The sequence below is a fragment of the Halteromyces radiatus genome, assembly GCF_025201355.1.
Source record: "Halteromyces radiatus strain CBS 162.75 chromosome Unknown BX664scaffold_4, whole genome shotgun sequence".
Classification (NCBI taxonomy): domain Eukaryota; kingdom Fungi; phylum Mucoromycota; class Mucoromycetes; order Mucorales; family Cunninghamellaceae; genus Halteromyces; species Halteromyces radiatus.
In genome coordinates this window covers 1324658-1345828 of record NW_026251690.1, presented here as the reverse complement: position 1 = coordinate 1345828, position 21171 = coordinate 1324658, and the positions used below count along the sequence as shown (strand labels likewise).

The window sequence follows — 21171 nt, the reverse complement described above, 5'->3', positions numbered from 1 at the left end:
AGGACACAAAATCATTTCAATCCGTCTCTTTCTGTTCCGCGTTCTAAAAGAGAAAAAAAATCATTTATCTGAAGCAAATGAACTTTGATCTTATTACGCTTGATCTTTTAAAGGCAGAGTGGGACAAACAAAAATTGTCCCTGAAATCTGTGGCGAAGTCTTTTCTGTAACTGCACGCCAGCGGAGCTCCACTAGTAATTTATTTTTTAACTCCATTTTACCAGAATTCTTCCTTTTCTTCTCTTTTTTTTTTTTTTTTTTTTTTGTAATCATGACTGTACCAAACTCATTACGTCCAAGAACTCGCTCGGTAACTTTAATAAGAAAGAAAACAACAGAATAAGAAGCAAAAGGAACTAATAGAAATGAAAAACTGTTCTATAGGCAAGAATACGCGACAAGCAACAAGGACAACAGGTTACCAATACCAACAATAAAATTAGAAAACGACAAATAGTCGACACCAAAAAGACAATTGTTTCTATTCACGATTTCCGTTATTTGAAAAACGTATGTAATGATAACTCTACTCGGCATAAAACTCACATATATCCATTTGACTCTATTTATGAAATAGGACAAACTACATTATCAAGTCTATTATCAGGATGGATCAAATGAATGGTTACCAGCCCACCTTTTGCAAGATGCTCAACGTGAGGCCTTTGATGCTTCTGTCAAGAATAAAATTGGGTTTTCAATCACCGATCGAAACGGCCTCCCTTCTTCTTTTCAACGACCTCACCGACTCGCCAAATCAAGAGCTTGCTTTCATTTGAAAAATGTGTTTGATGATCAACAAGAAAACGATGATTCCTCAAGCAATGATGATACTGATGATACGCCAATAACCACAAGCGGCAAAAGGAAACGCTCCAATAATGGATCGACCAGCAAACGAAGCAAACAAACATTGAAAAAGCAGGAACGACTTGAACGACAACAACAACGACAAAAAATAAATCTAGATGTTGATGCTTTGGCTACAGAAGACCCTACGCTCTGTTGTCTACAATGTAGTATCCGGAAGTATCGCTATACTGTTCAGTCGAATCTCAGCAAGGCCTCATTAGAACAAGTACTTCAAGATACCGAACACATCCCATTCTGGAAAGAAGAAGATATTCATTACAGTACCGACTCTGTTTTCCAACTGGCGCTTCTTCAAACAAATATCGATCATGTGGTTATGCTTGGCAACGCTCGTTCCAATTCTCATGTCTCTGTACCAAAAAAGTTCAAGACATATACTAACAAAAATACACGGTCCAATTTGAACAGCGATGGCTTTGGAAATGCTTTTAGGTAATTAGGAAACCAGTCATGATCAAGCAACTTATGTTACTTTTGATTTTTATAGAAAAGTGAACGAACTCCGTGGAAATCGACAAGGGAACTCTGCTTTTTATCGTGAACCTATAATGGATCCTTTGAATGTAGAATTTATTCAAAAACGAGGCTCTTGGTCTGAAATGGCGATCCTGTCATCACTTACTCGCACAAATTTGACCAGTCAATCGGACAAGATGGATGCTATTTATCTGGCAAAATGCAATGGATTTGTGAGTAAAGATATTATTTATTACTCGGTTGCCTCTGGGAATCATTTGTTGGCAGCAAAACTCATGGAAGAATACAAACATGTGTCTTGGTTCAATCATCTCCATATCAATACACTCAAAGTAAAAAAAAAAAAAAAAAAAAAAAAAAAAAAAAAAAAAAAAAAAAAGTGTGGTAGATAGCTCATACAGATAAACTCAACCTTTTCTTTATTTTTAGTATGTCAATGGTGAAGAATTGGAACCTTTTCGACAAAATCAAATCATGAAAGTAAACAAGGAAACAAAACGACTCAGCCCTATCGCTTGTTCGGCCATCAATCCTTCAGATCGATACCTCAAGAAATTATTGGATATGGTGAGTGATTCGGATCTATATGAAACGGATGATTTGAATCGCACCATTGCTCATTTTGCTGCTGCCAGTTCAACACCAGCCTGCCTAGCTCTTCTGATTCAACGAAATTACAAGTCTCTTGACGCCGGTGACAAATTCAAGATGACTCCATTGATGCAAGCCGCTCGTTATGGAAGACATGCCAACATTCAAATTTTACTTGCTCATCTCAGTGAAAATCAACTTCCTTCTGCCGAACATGCTGATCACACTCTTCTGAAAAACAAAACACGTCCTCTACACTTTGCAGCAGCCTATGGACATACAGTAACTTGCAGGACTCTTATTGAATGTGGTGCAACTGTGGATTTGACTGATGCTATTGATAGATCAACTCCTTTGATGTTGGCAGCTCATCGTGGACATGTAGACACAGTGCGATATCTTGTGGAAAGTGGAGGCGCAGATCCAGAAGCTGTGGACAAGTTTGGGCGTACACCATTACACTTGGCATGTATGCAAGGTCATTTCAATGTGGTATATTATCTATTGGCTCAAGGTGTGGACGCAGACTCGGAAGATTCATCAAGTAATCGACCTTCTCATTATGCTGCTGCTTTTGGCTTTCTTCCTGTTCTTCGGCTCTTGGTGGTCATGGGTAAGGTGGATCTCAGTGCTGTCAATGTGTGGCATACCAGTCCTCTCTCGATCGCTAACCTCAAAGGTCATTTCTCCGTTGTCAAGTATATTCTGTCCAATGGTGATTCTCAACAGATCGATGCCGATTTCAAGGATGATGATGGCCGTACAATGCTTCATAACTGTATATCAAATGATATCAATACCCTTTTGGATGTAAAGCAAACTATTGAAACTGTGAAACTCTTATTGGAAAATGGTGCAGATCCAAATCGTATGACCAATGATGGTAAGTTGCGTTATCTATATATATATATATATATTTTTGCAATGATTTCATTATATAACTTTTTCTTTTTCTTCCATTCAGGTCGATCTCCTCTTCACTTGATCACTCAATGTACTCGATTCACAAAATACATGCCTCTACATCATCCTTCAAGTCAACAACCTCCAGCACAAACGATGGATGATTGGCATTTATTGGAATGTCATGTTACCTTAGCAGACCTTTTACATCAACATGGAGCGGATGTTCGTATCTTGGATAACGACCAAAGATCACCATTCTCGTATGCTATTCAACATAACAATCATGCCATGGTGAAATGGTTTATTTTACACGATGTTCCCTTTTGGCGCGAGCTGGGGTCTCATGGGTATAACTTTTTTCACTATTGTTTTCGGGCAGCAACAGATGTGGACGACGCAATAACAAAAGGTACATCGAAAATGGACGACAAGGAACCACCTGCCTTGGATGTCGACAATTTTTGGGCAGCACCAAATGTGGACAAAGCAGCAACAATCAGCAGATCGGAAATGGACAACAGGCGAAAGGAACAACTTGCCTTGGCTTTCGATAATGTTTGGGCTGCTGTGAAAGGACGTTTGGATAGCACAAATGATATGTCGGGATCAACAGTAAGTGAGTATCAAGGATCAAAGGCGTATACTGACCAGTTTTTTTTTTTTTTTTTTTTTTTTTTTTTTTACTTATAGTTATATTTAGCCAACCTTGCAAAGAAGACACCTCTCGTTTATGGTGTTCAAAATGCCCTGACCAATTATATCTCCAATATCGAACACATCTCCAACAACTCTCATTTGCAGCCAGTAGAAAACAATGATCCGTTCAGATATTTTGTAAAGAAAAGAACATGCCAAGTATTTTTGAACGCACTCATTTTATTATTTATCATCTTTTTCTAGTTTCGCTTGGTGGATAACTTGATTACCTATTTTGATTTGGATTTGAAGTTGGCGTTGAAGAATTCGGGCTGTCTTCATCTAGGTAAGGAAGATGACTAATGAGAAAAAAAGAAATACAAAGGTTTTGACGTTTATATATAACTTTCCTTTTTTTTTTTTTTTTTTTTTTTTTTTTTTTTTTTTTTTTTTTTTTTTTTTTAGCTGCCCAACATCGGGTGGTATCTATGTTCCTGTATTTGGTGAAAAAAGGAGTGGATCCAAATGAATTGACAACACATCATTCTTTTTCGGAATTAGTTATGGCAAGGCCCATGGATCCTCAACCCTCGTATCCTTCAAGAAAGAAACAAAGCTATACCGATGAACGACAAGAAATCTATAAATTTATTGAAGCAACTCTTCCTACTTGGGTACAACATGGTGGTGATATTAGACATTTTCGAACACATCAATTTGGTACCTCTACACGTGGGTCGACATTATTGTTAAAAGTTGTTAAGCATGGCGACTCTCGCGTTTTACGGCTCTTTTTGGATGCGGCGGCAGCAACAGTAAACAATGACAACAGCAACAGCTCTAGTGATTCTATATCTTCAGCTTTGAGTGATATCGTCAATATGCCCTCTGGCTCCAATGAAACTCCTCTTCTTGGTTGTATCTTATCATTATTGAACAATACGGAGAAGGAAATGGATCGCACAAGCCTAGAATATCTGTTGGATGCTGGCGCCGATATCAACTTCAAGTACACAAATAAAGGTGCATCCATTCTTATGAAGGTGGTGAGCGTGTCGAACATTCCTATCATGAAAATTATATTCGAAAAGTCCAAACATCCTATTGATCATATGGTGGTGAACACTGGTAAGAATTTTAAAAAAAAAAATACGATGCTATTTTGATGAAGAAAGAAAGAAAGGTTTCTTATTCTATATGTATATATTTATGAATTAGCTGGTAATACTCCTCTCCTTTTGGCTACTCGTACCAAGAATCCTGCCTTTTTCGATTTCTACTTTGATCAATTATTGAAAGATTGTTCTTCCAGTGATATATCAGATCTCATCAATGGCAACACTCTCCACAACGTATCCACTTGTCTAGCAGCTCCTATTCTGAAAAATCAGCTGTCCATAGTAAAACGACTTCTTCAACATGGCGCGGATCCCAACATCAAAGGTGTCAACGATACTGTTCATCTCTTTCAGGCTGTATCTAATGGATTCAACGACATAGTAGCTTGTTTGCTTGAAGCGGGTGCTGATCCAAATGTATCTGTAGATGGAGATTCTATACTTCATTTGGCCATTCTTAAGGAAAACCTACAAGCTACCAAGTTACTCCTTCAACATGGTGCTAATGTCAATACTGTCAACACAAAGCTCCAAACTCCTTTTCATTATGCTATCAGTATGACCATGAAACAAATGTCCAGGACTTTTCGAATTGAACGACTACTTTTGGAAACCGGAAAAATCAATATCAATGCCGTGGATATGCTTGGTAAATAAAAAAAAAAAAAAAAGAGGATGAATGACTTTTTCTATTGTATTTATATACTTATTTCATGTGTTTCCATTGGAATGATCATAGGACGAACTGCTCTTCATCTTGTATTTACTGAGAAGGATATTATTCCAGTGATGCACACAACGCAACAACAAATTCAAAAATATTTGCAACTACGTGAACAAGAACGGAAATCAAAGGAAAAGGAAGATCAAATGAAGGGACAAGAAAAAGAAGAAAACAACAAAGATATCTGGAAGACTCGTTACCTGGATCAGTATGGTGGGATTGCACGGGATTGGTTCGAGCATTCTTATAACAAGGTGTCAGAATATCTTCAAATCAAGGAATGTCAGCAAAACAAGGACGGCAATGATAGTAGTAATAATAAAGACGACGACAAGGACATTTTGATGATATCTGCAGAAGAACAACAGGTTCTGGAACCTTACAAACATTTCCTTTTTTCGAAAAACTATAGCGATATGAGTCCGCAAAATGATCCTATCGACGTGGTCAAATTTTTATCTGCTATTCCTGGGATACTGATGGATATCAAGGACAAGTTTGGCCGACTTGCTCTTCATTATGCTGCTATGGTCGGTGCCTTTACTTGTACAACTTTCTTCCTTGACAAGCATAACTATATCAACTCTGAAGATCTGGATCAGGTACGTTTTATCTCTCGGAAAAAGAAGAAATCTTAACATTTCCAAAATGTCATTATTATTGATGATGGAAAGAAAAACTGACCTTGCTTTTTTTCCCTTAGAACACACCTCTTCATTTGGCGTTGCTATACGGACGAGTGGATTATGCCGTAATGCTTTACAATTGCGGTGCGACTCCAAATGCTCTTACTTTACGATCTGGTGTCAAAGAATCTATTTTCTCTTATGCAGTAAGAAAATCTTACTTGAACGTGGTATATCTTGATCTTGGAAAATACACGAATATTGTGGGTAATGCAAAATTAGATATATAAATGCTATGAGCAAAGACTGATCAAATATATTTTAATGAAATTTTCATAGATGGATTACAAGTTGTGTTACAAACAGGTAAAAAAAAAAAAAAAAATACAAAAAGAGACGAACAATAAGAGTTATTAATTAACTGTTTGATTTAGGTAACTACTATTTGGCAAGTATGCTACTCCAATCTGCGGACAACGAAACACTTCTTAGTCTTACTAAAAAGACAAAACAGACATTCTGGCATCTCATTAGCAATTTTGTACCTACAAAAAGGTAAAGCAAAAAAAAAAAAAAAGTCACCCATTTCGATATCTTATAATTATTCATCTTCTTTATGTGCCGTCAAAGGGATGTTTGGCAAGATTACCTACCTTTATTTGTTGAAAAATTATGTAGCCTCGATTTAGAACTTACAGCTGATATTTATGGTCGCACACCAATACATTATGCAGCCAAATCGAATCAAATGACTATATTGAAACATCTTTTGTCTAGACCTAATTGTCCACTCAATCAATTGGATGTAGATGGTTATTCGGAATTATGGTATGCTGTATCAGCAAGAAATATCGACGCTGTCAAGGTAACAATCATTATGACCTTTTCAGTAGCCTTATCCCCTTTTTTTTTTTTTTTTTTTTTTTTTTTAGATGTTGTTGGAAAATGGATCTATGATCCAGCAAGCCTCCCAACTGGAAAAAAATCTTTCCTTACTTTCGCAAGCAGTGATTCAAGGTGATATAGGCATTGTCAATTTATTGGTAATGAAAGGTTGTGGTTTGGATGAAGATTCTGGTTATGGTCGATCCAGCCCCTTGATGCTCTCTATTTGTGATGGCAATATTGATATGGTCAAAGTAAAACAATCAAATAAAAAAGAAATAATTATAGAATAGAGGAATCTTACTTCATCATTCTCTCTCTCTTTCTTCTTTTATAGACACTGGTGAAACATGGTGCCAAAGTCAACCAACAATCTCTACTGTCCTCCAACTCTCATAGCATCGTCGTCCATCCCCTTTTTGCTGCTTCATTACAATCTGCTGATATGTTGACGGTAAGAATATATATATATATATAGAAAAGCAAAAGAGCGCATTATATCATGAATACGCGAATTTGATTTTTTTTTTTTTTGATATGTTGTAGGTTCTCTTGGAAGCAGGTGCTTCTCCGAACGCCTTGGGTCCGCAAGATAGCGATGATCAAGTAGATGAAATGGATGAAAGAAAAGCGATCATTCAAAATATGAAGGTAAAAACAAAAAATAATTATTAAAAATAATTATTATGCACTTATACGTATACATTTTTATTATTATTAGAATGCCTCTGTTTTCGCATTCAATCTACGAATGAAAAATAAAGCTTATATCAAATTACTTTTGGATACCAATGCTGTGGATTTGAACTCTTCTTACTATATGACTGGCCGAACACTTTTTACTCAGGTCTTTTTTGAATATTGTGATGGCAGTGATAGCAATATTTTCTGGGTAAGAACAAAAAGAATAATGAATAGATTAAAAAAAAAAAGAAGAAAGAAAAGGTAATGAAACTTATCTTTGGTTTACTTTTCTTTCTATTGACATAGAAGGATATTTACGAATGGATCTATGAAGACTATATGAAAAAGCAGCCTGAATACACCATCCAAGTGAATATAGTTGACAAGATCACAGGAAGAACACCTCTTGAAGCAGCTATTCGACTTGACAGACAAGAGCTTATTGAGGTACCGTGTCAGAAAAAGACGAAATTCCCATAGCAACCTTAGTTGGCTAATTCTTATTTTTTTTTTTTCTAGAACTTGATGACAATCGGTGCCGATCCCAATTTGAAAAGTTGTCAACTGAATGCAAAAGCAAACGATCAACAAGAACAAGTCAATGCCATCTTCCATTGTATACTGAATGACAAATACAAGGCTCTTCGATTGATATATGCTAATTCCAAAATTCCTATTGATTGGGCTTATCAAGATAGTCGAGGACGAACTACGATTTCCTGCTTGGTGACCATGAGATATCCTTATATTCGGGACGTATCCATTATTTTGAAAGATCTGGCTTCGGCAATGGGTCCAAATTATCTACAAATCTTTGCCATTCCAGATAATGAAGGTAATATACATGTAAAAAAAAAGAAAAAGAAAAAGAAAAGGTAATGTACTGAATTCATGTTTACTTTGATTCAAGGATTTATGCCAATTGAATATGCCGCTGTGGGTGGATGCAAAGATGTGTATCAAACGTTACGAGATCTTGGTCTCCGTCAATCAGAAAAGGAACCAGCAATATCCCAAACTTTACCTACCAATCCTATGGATTACATATCTTTACATACAGTGGAAAAGGACGCAGAAGCTGAACGTGATTTATTGCAAGCACAAAAGGATGAACTCAAATCACAAACTGATACTCCTGATGATCTGGTGCCTGTGGATCCCTTATCTGGACTTGATCAAGTTGGAAAGATTGTGTATGAAAATGATGAACCTCTTGATATCATGATTATGAAAGTAGATGTCAATCAAAATTCTTATGGATGCAACATGTAAGAAACAAACAAACAAAAGATAACAAAAAGTTATACTAATGAATTTTGGTCCTAGGTTTTACAAAATGTCTGTAATTTACAATCAAACACTCAAACTGTATGTACTTTGGACACGATGGGGAACGTTTGGTGAAGACGGTTGGCATCAAAAAGCACCTTATCAAGACAAGGATGATGCTATACGGGAATTCAAGTCTATTTTTCAAGCCAAGACTGCTAATGAATGGGATGATCGCCATGCTCAGTTTGTCTACAAACCTGGAAAATTCGACATGATCAAAGCCAAAGTGATAAAGGATGTGATTATGAATCCTTCTGATTTTGATGTGTTAGAGGAACGCGTACCATCAACACTTAGTCATGGTTTGATGCAAACGATCTCTGTCATCTTTTCTTTTGCTGAAGCCAAGCTCGGGTATCATCATCTGGATATGGAGCTCCCTATTGGTCAAATCCCTCAATCAAGTATTGATCAAGCCATGTCTATTTTGAATGAATTGGAACCAAAAATTGGACAATATATCCTTATGAGAATTTCAGTAACTACAATGGAAAAGCAAGAAGCTCGGCAACGTAAGTATATTCTCTTTTTTTTTTTCCTTTTTTTTTTTTGGTTTGACTGACTGATGCTTTGTTTCTTGTCTAACGATAGAATTGATCCATACTATTGGGCAGGCAACAAATGATTATTATCGACTTTTACCACGACCTAGCGATTTCAAGAATGGAGGAATCGAACCCTTGTTGACTAAAGCGATGCTAGAAAGGGAAAGGGCTCGACTGTTGGAAATTAGTTACGTGAATTTTTCGGCAAATGTACTTTTGGCGGCAAGATATCGATCATCAGAGATTCATCATTTGGATTATGCTTATCGGGCTCTTGGTTGTCAACTGACAGAAATCTTCCCATCATCGTCATTCAATGAATATGAAATGATCAACCAATATATTCAAAGCACCACGGCTAACGATGACAAGTATGAAATCGCCAATTTATTTATGATACAACGACAGAACGAAAATGAACGATACGCGCAGTATAAATACAACTCTAATCGCAAGCTACTTTGGCATGGATCAAGAATCGATAACTATATGGGAATTCTCAATCAAGGACTTTTATGCAAACCTCCTCGAGCTCAGGAAACAGTAAGTATACTATATCATTGGATTGATTTTGATTGGTTGAACTTTTTTTAAATAGGGTGCAATGTTTGGCAATGGAATTTATTTTGCAGATATGTTTTGCAAATCTGTGAACTATTCACGAAGTACAAAACGACCAGCATATGCGACCTTACTATTATGTGAAGTGGCACTTGGTGAAGAATGTGAAATGAACTACTATTATGATCCAGATCTCTACCAACCAAAAAATAAAGGTCATTTGTCTGTCAAAGGATTAGGAAGATGGAGACCGGATCCCATAAATACCATTTATGATCAATATGGCGTAAGGAATTGAAAAAAAAAAAAATTACCACCAAAGAAAATATACTATTTGGTGACTAAATTCATACTTTTTTTTTGTGATGATGATTAGGTGAAGATACCTCTTGGTCCAGCTACGCAAGCTCCTCCGATGAAGGATGATTGTGATTATTCTCTTAGGTATAACGAGTATATTGTCTACAACCCTGCACAAGTCAAGATGCGGTATCTGGTCATGGTACGTGATAAATCACGATGTTACATCTGCGAAAAACAACAAGCCAATGGTTCTCTGAAACCTTTGAAGGACCATACATTTCAAGATTATACCCCGTCTTTCAATGCGTACGACCGTGAACTTGCTCGCGTATATTTGGTACATAAAAAAGGTGCTGAATACACTTATCAAATGTTTTACGATCAAGAATTGGATGATTATCTCAAGACAAAGGATTTTTGTAAGTATTTGATAGAAATAAAAATTCAAGGTATTGATTTCTTTCTTCCTTCTTTTTTTTCATATTAAGCGGATAAACGACATCTTCTCATGAAACCAATCACAAGAGAAACAGAGGTTTGTACAACATGTGGTATCAACATCATGGATGATATTATCAAAATGGATATGGCAAAACATCCACATATCATACCAGGTAAAAAAAAAAAAAAAAAAAAAAAAAAAGCAATCACTCACTAGGTTATTTGTTGATAGTGGATATCAGGACAAGACCATTATGCAACCTAGATGAGAAATGTCATTTACAAACCGGACAACAAGCGCATAATCAACAATATCGTCATTGGTAGTTTAGTTTAGATATTACAGTGGATTAAATAAAACTACTTCCTTTTTTTTCTGGGCTCTTTAGTAGTCTATATTTTTTTTTTTTAGAAATGGTATAATTGTCGCTATGTAGATCAGGAAAATCATTGATATATATATATATCATCCATGTTTCATCACAATAGGAATCAAAAATAGACATCATCACACTAATCATTTTATTATAGCATTATATAAATAGGGAGTACAGAGAAGGGAAGTTTGATGTTGGTATCCAAAAAAAAAAAAAGAATCTACGATCATAATAATCATCTAAATCTAATCATCGTCGTCATCATCTAGTTCATTCATTGCCATCCATGTATCCAGCACGAGTTGTATGGGTTCACGATCAAAAGGATCAATTTGAAGCAGAGAAGTCAAGCAGGCACGGATGGATGGAGAAAGGGCATCTTGTTGTATGGCTTGAGAAAGATGTCTTTGCATTGCCGAGGGATGACGAGCCAATCTTGTCAAATGTCTGATGTCCTTGAACAAAGGCTTGGCTGTTACCAATTCGTATATCACACAGCCCAATGACCAACAATCGAGTTCTTGTCGAGGTAAAGGACAAAGAGATTCCATATGTTGTTGTTGTACAAGTTCAGGCGCGCTATACCGTGTTAGGGGAAGAGGATGACCGTCTTGTTGACCCATGATGCGAGCTTGATGAAATCCACCCACATACCATTCAGTGATGGTGCTGACTTGTTGATAAAAGAAGCATTGAAGCGATAGATCTAAATGACAATAATCAGCTGCATGCACGTCCCGCATACACATCAGGAGAGACAAGATGGAAAGAGTCAGGAAACTGGATTGATGTATATCCACTACAGGTTGTTCACCGTCCTTATTGATTTCATCGTGTACCAGAGAATATAATGATTGACGTGCCTTGCATGGGGTTGAAATCCAGAAATATTTGTACTGTCCTTGTCGTGTAGGTGTTGATAATGAAAGGGCATCATGATGACGGATCACACGTTTCGATGCTTTGAGAGCCACGGTGGCATTGATGTTGCGCAAAAACACATCCCGTTGATCTTTGGTATAATAGTGAAGTGTGCGGATGGTGTTGGCTTTGTAAGCGTGTTCAATGGTGCGTGTCGTATATCCAGGCATGTTGTTGCATTCAATGTTCTCATCCAAACGAAGATCGGTGTCGATCACCTGGTAACGTCCATTCAAAATCAGAGTACCGTTGACATCCGGTGTCGTCGGTGGTTCCATCAGCTCAGCCACACCTGAACGGAAAGTCACTTGCTTGACTTTTTGATATTTGTCTTCCACAGGTAATAGGCTTGATCCATTGTTGAATATTGAAAAAAAGAAGGATGTCCCTGGAGAGGATCGTAGTGATGACATTCTAGAAAGTATAGAAGAAAGACCACGTCCAAGACTATTGCTGCCCTTGCTTGATGATCCAACTTGTTGAACTTGTTGTTGTTGTTGTTGTTGGATACCATGATCGTCGCTATTATTAATGTCATGAGAAAAGTCACCCATTTCTTCATCGCGGGGGTGATCAGTGTATAATGGTAGAGAGTCCAGTTTGTCGTCCAATTTTTCAAAACGATCAGTTGTTGTACTGTTACCTTCGAAAAGATCCCGTCGTTTGGATTGTAATCGTCGTCGAATGAACCAAATTAATAAAAGTAAAATACATGCACCGCATCCTATAGCTACACCAATGATAATATATATTGTTTGCGATGATAATGACGACGACGATTGAGATGATCCGTCTACTGTTGTTGCTGATGTGGGCGGATTTTGTCTGGGTGTTACACGGGAACCAACCAATAATGGGATTTCAGTAAAGGACATAACATTGTTGCTAGTATTCTTGTTAGAGACTGTAAAGACACGATGATCAGGCAAAGCAATCACATTTCCATTTGAAAGATCATCTTCAAGTTGATAGACAGTATTATTGTATGATGGTATTCCCCTTTTCATCTTTCCGTTTGGCTGGTTGGCTGTTGGCTAAAAAAAAAAAAATAAAAAAAAATAAGAAATATAGTTCATATTACCGAATTTTACAAAGAAAAAAAAAGTAAAGATTTACCAATTGAATATGGATGATGGTACGATTGTAATCATAAATCAAAAATTCGGTCGCTTGATCATCAAGTACTTGGACAGAGCCTTTTGAGGGAAGGTAAAAATTAAGATCATAAGTTGTTGTTGGATTGGACAGTTCGTTGAGATCGGTATATACGGAGATAGAATTGGCGGTCGGGTATCCCAATAGAATAATAGAAGAATTATCCTTGTTGGTTGCCAAAAGAGGAGCAGTTGATGATGTATCAGAGAAAGGTATTTGCTGTACAGAGGAGGAGGAACATATCTGATATAGTCCATTGACGTCTTGACGATCATTTGCAGATATCATAATACAAGATGAATTTGTGTTACTTTGATTTCCAGAATCCGTGAATGGTACAACCGAGATGATAGATGTTGCATCCAGTTGTTTTGGGAATGTTGTGTCGAATATATGTGATCCAGTATTGATTTGATGATAGGATTGAAAAGAGAGCTCTCCAGAGAGATCAAGATTAGTGATATAAAGTTGATTTTGAGATCCATAACAAGTAACAAAAGCTTGAGCGCTGTTGTTTTGAATATGTGAAGATGATATAGTTTGCTTTTGAATATCAAAGGAAGTCACTGTCTTGGTATCAAGGGCATAAATATAAGAATCATCGTATCCAACACATAACCTTGAAGTAGTAGTCATGATGAAAGACAAAAAGGAAAAGAAAGAAAGGAAGCACAAAAATATATATATTAGTCAATCAACAAAAAAAAAAAAAAAAAAAAAAAAAAAAGGTAAGAATCAATGATTTCCGTTATTTAATACTTACTGTTGTGCAAAAGACGTAAACCTTTTGAAGGCTGAGTTTTTCATTTCCAACCATATCTTGTGTATCCTTGATCCGACCAAAAAAGAGAGAGAGAGAGAGAATTGACTATATAGATACCAAAAAAAAATGATCCAACTATCATGTTTATCATAACCATAAAATATAAATGTAATGAGTTTTTACTACCAAACTATTATAAACTTCATGATCTTCTTACCTTTTGTATCACGAAAATAAACTATTGGTAAGGCTGTGTTCATCAGATGGCTGGGTATCATTTTGTATTTACGACTTGAGAAAGAGGCTGGTGTTCCCATATAAAGAAGCCACATCATTTCTTTAAAAAGAAACCAGAAAACGTGTCTATCAGAAAAAAAAAAAGAGAAATCAGCCTCACTATTATGATTTGATTACCATATTCATCACTAAGTGACCGTAGTCTACCGAAAATGTATACCTGCTCCTTTTTTTTGTATAAAGAATACACATATTTTCTTAGTCAAGAAAATGGTAGTATTGTTAGCTAAATAGAATACAATGTCAAAAGATGTCAAATACAATGTTGATGAAAGTCAGTCCGGGGAGCGGAATCACATATCATATATAAAAAAAAAATGATTAGCCAATCACGTACCTTCCAATTTTTTTTTTTTTTTTTTGAATGACTTACCATAAGTCCCTACATATCAATGTATGTTTAGCATATCATCAATCAAACTAGAATAAGAGGAGCGTAAAGTTGACAAAACTTGAGTGCAGCATCCGGAGGATGTTTTTTTGTTTGAATTTGGACAAAAGCAGGAGGAAAAGTTCCACAAACCATATTCGTTGATACCGACTATAATCATGTTCACGTTAGCATTGGCATCCCGAGACATTGTATGATATCCTTTCTTTCTTGGCAGACATGATGGATTTTGACAAATAACCGTGCTTACATTGCTTGATCATTTGCGATCCTTCTTAAACTTCTTTGGATGAATCAGTGGTTCATGACAAAAGCAGCATAATTTTGATGTGCGGAATTTAGGTGTGATCGCAACATATGATCCTTGACCAATTTCTTTCAGGAGTTTGGTGTGACCTCGTCGAAGATGACCCTTGATTCGAGAATTAGTTCCAGAACTAGCATCGCCATAGAAATACACCATCTTGCTGTTCTTGTTTAATGAGACACCTTGATAGTGTGCCTTCAAACACTTTCGCATAAGCTTGATCTCGATAGATTTGTTTCTTGACCCATTACGTAAAATTATGACAGTGCACCAAATGATTCTTTATGAGCTTTTCAAAAAAAAAAAAAAAAAAAAAAAAAAAAAAAAAAACATCAGTATCATCGTCCTGTCCTTTTTAAATATTCCTCTTTTTCCTTTTCATACCTTGAATGAGGTAAGAACACCTTTTTTGCTTGGCATAGTATGAGATCCTTTGACCACCTTTCCCAGAACTTTTTCATAATCTCGGAAAGATGTCTTTGGTGTTTGACAATATTAAATATAAATATATAGAAAAAAATATTAGTATAATATAGTATCTACAATTTTAAGAAAGACTTACAACTGCTCTATGGTCTTGTCTTTTGCGGTAAACCAGATTCTTCAGGTATTGCTTGGTTCCGGCAGAATTGTTGATACATGATCTAAAAATAACGAAAATGATATGCATTAGAAAGTGATATCATCCATTCCAATGGCATATCAACTTTACCTGTATTGAGTTTTATTTCAGTTAAATCATATAATCCACATAATGTTTTAACTTTGTTGTTTTTGCTGATATAATCGTTAATAATCTTTGCTTTAACTTCGTCAAATGTTAAAGGACGTTTTCGGTTGACAAGAGGTTTGACAGAAAATGCATATCCTTGTTCAAAATATCTCCAAAAGTTTGCTTCATGTAGTCCAAATAGTAGTTAGCTTTCTTGTAGTTGATCTCTTGGTGATCATTTTCTCTTGATACTAGTACGATGGACGGCTACATTCCGGTGATTCATAACGCGTCATGTACAAAATAAAAAAGAGTATTCGAGATGGAATGTACTTTTGAGTTGTAATAAAAAATAATAAATAAAAAAATAAAGTGTGAATCAAATTAATAAAAAATAGTCAATAAGAAGTTAAAAAAAATAAAGGAGGTACGATAGAGTTGACACGAAAAACAGAGGGGAAAGAAAAAGAAAGAATAAAAAAAAATGTGAGGACACTCGAGCTATGCGCATCAATAAAATTGTGTTACTCCGAAAATAGGACTGGCAAATTAGCCAATAAAATTATCTCTTTTTGCCTGTCGTCAATAATGCTCATCAGAAGTATTTTTATATTTTATCATCACATATTGTATCATACAAATCATCACATCATAATCACTACCTTTTCTCGATTCGATAAAGTGTTTAATTTCATTTGAATAAAAATATAAATGTATATATAAAGAAAAAAATAAAGTTTTATTATCAAGGAAAAAACCAGTATATACAATTAAATTTTTTTTTAGTAAGTAATCAACTCCAACATCCAGGACAATTATGTAAGACTTCATGTATAAAAAGATCACAATCAGCACAGAATTCGTGTTTGCACTTGGGACAGGTAAATTGGCCAGCCAGATCATTCTTGTCAAAAGGTACTAAACAGGATGAGCAATGAGTGAAATGACTAATAAATAAATAATAATAATATTAATTAACATCTCCCACTTTTACTGAATATATATATATATATATATATATTATTTACCCAGGTTGTCGAATTTCATCAAAGTTATCTACAGGGAACAAATGATGATATGATCTTGCCAAATGAGGAGAAGAAACAAGAGTCAATCCACATACATCACAATCACTTGGTAATTCACACACTTTAGATTTACATCTAGGACATATATAACCACCTAATGTCAATTTGCCAGGATGACTAATAAAGTAATAATAATAATAATAATAATAATTAGTACCATTTATTATTATTATTATTAAGATTATTCTTACCAAACACAAAGAGTAGCATGATCTTCCATTAGTCTTCTTGGAAATCCCATGGTGACAAGATTAGCTGTATTCTTATTGGGAGCCACCGCAGGTGGAGGAATAGCTTCAAATAATAAATCCTTGTAATGAGCTTCGTTCAATATAACACCATAAGAACCTAAAAAAAAAAAAATAATATAAGGGATATGAGATACATATATATATATATATATATATATATATATATATATGTATATATTAGAAAATTACCTTTTGTAGCACGACTTAAAACACGACAGATTTGCACTTCAGCAGCTAATCCAACAATATTGACTCGTACCATTTCTTTTTTCAAAAGACCAATAGTTTCATGAATATCACCAGGATCACATGTTGTTAAAGCACCAAATACTAATAAGACTTCTTTGGATCCATGACTTGGTACACCAACCATACTTGCTCTTGCTAGTTGTAATGCATTTTGAAGAGAGGGTTCACCACTTGTTTCAATATTTTTCTTAGATTGAAGTGCTCTTGCATGGTCACTTGGATTGCCACTAAGTTCCGTCAGTTTTTCAGCAATACCATCTCGAGTGACAATAATACCGAGTTGTGAAATGGGATTTTGATCAAAAAATTCGTTAATAAATTGTTGTGCATACATCAATGTCAGTTCCACACGACTAGGTCGAAGATCTTTTTCATTCATAGCTTCAGATAGATCTAATACCAAAAACACATGTCGAATAATGCCACGTTGAATAACATCTGTATCCTTTAGTAATCTGTTATAAAAAAAGAAAAAAGTTTAAGTATAAAAAAGGAATATTGGATATATTTACCTTCTTCGTTTCCGCTGTTGTTGTAACTGTGCCACAACACTACTGAGTCGCCCTTCCGCATCTTCTTGTAGGACATCCCAACTTCGTTTATATTCTTCTTCCCAAGCATATCCACCTTTGCCTCTTTCTTCATCTTGATTAGTGTCTAGGGTATCATCAATATCAATATATTCATCATCCATTGGTCTTCGTGACATGATAGAAAGAAGAGAAAGGGAAAAGAAAACAAAAAAAAAATTCATGTGTTGCTGACTGTAAGCAAGCAAAAAAAAAAAACATGGTCGGAAAATGAAAACATAACGTACCTCCATATAGATCCAAAATGCCACGTATTTTTTTTTTCTTTCTTTTCCTTATTTAAACTTGTATATGTATATAAATACATTTCTTTTCTTATATAAAATGGTCCCTATTTTAGTTTATTTTTGTCTCTTTTCAATAATACACTTATGAACTTAAATTTGAAATTCGCTTCCAATGCGCCATTACCTCCTACTGTCAAGTTTTTTCCTCACTTGGATCGCGTCGTTACAGTTGAACACTGTTACTATTACCTTTCTTTCTTGGAACGTTTTTGGACATTTATGGATACAATGACTCTTTATGAACAACGTCATTATCTTGCTCGAGCTGAAGTACGATATGAAAAATGGCTTCATAACTTTAACGAAGGTATTCGTGTCCCTCCTTTAGGTAAGCTAAAAAGTAAAACAAACAAAAAAAGACAAGAACAAAAGACATTGATCTCTTTCTTTCAATAGACGTTGCTTTTTTATGGCATATTCATGCCTTGTCACCGCTTCGTTACTATGAAGATTTGGTTTTACGTTTAAGGTGCAATGCTGTATTTGATGAAATTTTCCCTTTGGATAATTTGGTAAGCGTCATTTATTATTGAAATTTATGTATTGACGAGCCTATTTGTAGCATCATACTGCCAATGATCCACATATGAACGATTTGAATATTTGGAATCAAGTGTTTGGAGAGGATGAACCTTATTTTCTAAGCCCAGAAAATATGTATGATGGAACATACTCTCGGCCTTGTTATGCTTGTCAACAGGAAATTGTACTACCTTGGTAAGAAAATGAAAATGATGGGATATTATCTATAATTTTTGACTAAATCTCTTATCATAGGTCTGCTTATTTTGAATATCGTTATGGTGTGAACACAACTCGTTTCCCTCATGATGGATGTGGACCAGCAGAAGGTATCAATTTTCTAGATGTAGCAAGAATGAAATTAGAATCTGATTTGACAAACAAATGTCCTGGTCCAATTGTAGCGTAAGCGAAATGAAGAAAAAACGAAATTATCAAAATCACTTATACCTTTCATTATTATGATGATGATTATCAAGTGGAACATTACTTAAACCAAATGGAACTATAAGAAAGAAACCTAACAAAATGGTGACCAAGATCAAACCTCTTCAAATCATTTTGCCTCAGGAGGAAATGGATTATGCTTATGAACGTCAAATTCAGGAACAGCTCAAATTTTTTGGAAAGAAATATGAATATGATGCTAATGGTAAATCAAAGAAGGATGCTCTCTATGATGGAAAAAAAAAAAAAAAAAGAGAAAATACAAATATTCATATGATTTTCATATTTTTTTTTCTTTTTGATTTAGAGCTTCTTTATGCGATTAGAACAAGTTATCAAAGCAATCCAACACCTTTCTCCATTGATTTGATTCACGCAGTAAGTCGTCAAAGACGATTTTATGATACTATTATCAGTATGGATTGGTCGTCAGAATCTGATATTCTTATCGCCTCTATTCGACATTATCATAACTTTATGGCTACTTTGAAACATCAATCCAATTTGCATGCTGTACCCACTGTGGAAATAGGTAACAAAATAAACAAAAAGGACGAAACTGCCGACTAACCTCGATCATTGTCATTTAGATATTGCCTTTCATGTACATATGTTATGTGGCCCTCAATATCGAAAGTTTACACTCAAACACTTGCATCAAGTGATCAATCATGATGATAATATACCCGAGAATTATATCAAAGAATATACAGCTAGATGGAAACGTGGCATTGTGGCTCCTCCTTATATTTACATGGTAAAAGAAACGAAAAAAGAAAGCAGACATGTTTATTGAATCTTTTTTTTTTCTTGCTTTAGGAAACACAGAAAACTGATGAATTTATTCAAGGCAAAATCAAATTAGAGTGGGATATCTTTGGATCAGATTATTATCCTGGTATGGTTCAAATAAAGAATGGAGAAAATTCAAGTAATGTACGCCAAACTTTAAATTTGGAGTAAGCGAGGAGAAGAAAAGAAAAAAAATGATCAAATCAAATATACTAAATTGAAACTTTTTAATGAAGATCTAGACAGGATCGACAATTACAGGCAATGCAAGTCAGTGTACACAGTCAAAGTAAACAAAAAAAAAAAAAAAAAAAAAAAAAAAAAAAAGTCAATGCAAACCTTCATTCAACTTACGAATCATCCTTTTTCGAATCACCCTTTTGTGATAGACGTGGATCGGCAATACTCGCTATATCCTTCCCAAGTAAGTGATATCATTATCTTTTTTTTTTAAAAAAAAAAAAAAAAAAAAAAAAAAAAAAAAAAGAGGAACATTGCTAATTCTTTTTCATTTTTGCTGTCGTTAATAGACGGATCTAGAGCGCATTCAAAATTTCATAGCTAAAGGCGTGACGCAAAACTCTTACGGATATATTGGGTAAGAAGACAATATTATATATTCTTGCGTTTGTTGATTAATAGTCTCATCGTTATTAGATCTATAAACTTTGTCAGCGGTGGAAACAGCGCTTTGGTTTACGAAGGGAAGTTAGTCGAATCATCACCATCGACAATACCCGCTACGATCAAGGATAACTCCCGTAACAAAGAATGGATGAATTTGAAGCTCATTTTGCAAGATCCAGTCGAAATTGGGTTCCTCCGGAAAACACGTACTTCTGAATTCAGCAATCGAGAAGGATTTCAAAGGATCAAGCCCATAGCACCAAAAAACACCTTCATGGATCATGGTATGGCAAGCGCAGCTAACAACAACGACAGCAACAGCGACAACGAACATCTTCCTTCATATCTACAAGTGGCTAACTCTAGTACCAGAAACATGAACTCGGATATTGAATGTATTGGATATTATGATACTTTTTTGTCCTCAAGGCCCAAATTCTCTGGACCTGCATTACTTGGTCCTTCAGTGATCTTTGATTGACGACTCTTTTATTTCACTTACCATCAATTTAGTATTATATCATCAACAGATTACCTTATTTATTATTATTTATCAATAAAGAGAAACAATCAGGGGAATTGGCTTTGAAAGGATATCTCTCGTATGATGTTTTTTTTATGCATGGGTATTGTCTTTACAAAAAAAAAAAAAGGTTGATTTTTTGAACTCAGAACCTTGCATTGATTCGATGC

General features: G+C 35.2%; 6 protein-coding genes across 6 annotated transcripts; 3 read left to right on the top strand and 3 right to left on the bottom strand.

The window, feature by feature from the left end:
* Nucleotides 1-2286: 2286 nt before the first annotated feature.
* Nucleotides 2287-2649, top strand: BX664DRAFT_251935 (ankyrin repeat protein; the record flags this gene model as incomplete). Its single annotated transcript, XM_051540297.1, has 1 exon — nucleotides 2287-2649. A coding segment is annotated over one exon (363 nt), but the record flags the coding sequence as incomplete, so codon positions are not given.
* A 1062-nt stretch (nucleotides 2650-3711) lies between these two features.
* On the top strand, nucleotides 3712-11048 carry BX664DRAFT_129071 (poly polymerase catalytic domain-containing protein). The gene is made up of 21 exons (XM_051539799.1): nucleotides 3712-3829; nucleotides 3949-4611; nucleotides 4702-5250; nucleotides 5341-5927; nucleotides 6029-6218; nucleotides 6291-6317; nucleotides 6386-6506; nucleotides 6582-6816; nucleotides 6884-7090; nucleotides 7174-7290; nucleotides 7383-7487; nucleotides 7558-7728; nucleotides 7827-7967; nucleotides 8040-8355; nucleotides 8431-8788; nucleotides 8847-9364; nucleotides 9444-9940; nucleotides 9996-10244; nucleotides 10335-10680; nucleotides 10750-10875; nucleotides 10935-11048. The coding sequence occupies exons 2-21, from the start codon at nucleotides 3972-3974 to the stop codon at nucleotides 11027-11029; spliced, it is 5595 nt and encodes a 1864-aa protein (XP_051400025.1). The 5' UTR covers nucleotides 3712-3829; nucleotides 3949-3971; the 3' UTR covers nucleotides 11030-11048.
* A 276-nt stretch (nucleotides 11049-11324) lies between these two features.
* On the bottom strand, nucleotides 11325-13791 carry BX664DRAFT_349584 (kinase-like domain-containing protein; the record flags this gene model as incomplete). Its single annotated transcript, XM_051547608.1, has 2 exons — nucleotides 11325-13034; nucleotides 13117-13791. The coding sequence occupies 2 exons, from the start codon at nucleotides 13789-13791 to the stop codon at nucleotides 11325-11327; spliced, it is 2385 nt and encodes a 794-aa protein (XP_051400024.1).
* Nucleotides 13792-14865: 1074 nt separating this feature from the next.
* BX664DRAFT_349583 (uncharacterized protein) lies at nucleotides 14866-15374 on the bottom strand (the record flags this gene model as incomplete). The annotated part of the gene is made up of 2 exons (XM_051547607.1): nucleotides 14866-15151; nucleotides 15298-15374. 2 exons carry the CDS (start codon nucleotides 15372-15374, stop codon nucleotides 14866-14868), a joined length of 363 nt encoding a protein of 120 aa, XP_051400023.1.
* A 1044-nt stretch (nucleotides 15375-16418) lies between these two features.
* Nucleotides 16419-17922, bottom strand: BX664DRAFT_365367 (Ssl1-like-domain-containing protein; the record flags this gene model as incomplete). The annotated part of the gene is made up of 5 exons (XM_051548467.1): nucleotides 16419-16572; nucleotides 16654-16830; nucleotides 16905-17061; nucleotides 17154-17668; nucleotides 17726-17922. The coding sequence occupies 5 exons, from the start codon at nucleotides 17920-17922 to the stop codon at nucleotides 16419-16421; spliced, it is 1200 nt and encodes a 399-aa protein (XP_051400022.1).
* BX664DRAFT_128985 (uncharacterized protein) lies at nucleotides 17698-20116 on the top strand. Its single transcript, XM_051539798.1, has 8 exons — nucleotides 17698-18418; nucleotides 18487-18602; nucleotides 18653-18807; nucleotides 18868-19017; nucleotides 19092-19264; nucleotides 19367-19591; nucleotides 19650-20018; nucleotides 20088-20116. Exons 1-7 carry the CDS (start codon nucleotides 18175-18177, stop codon nucleotides 19853-19855), a joined length of 1269 nt encoding a protein of 422 aa, XP_051400021.1. The 5' UTR covers nucleotides 17698-18174; the 3' UTR covers nucleotides 19856-20018; nucleotides 20088-20116.
* Nucleotides 20117-21171: the final 1055 nt, after the last annotated feature.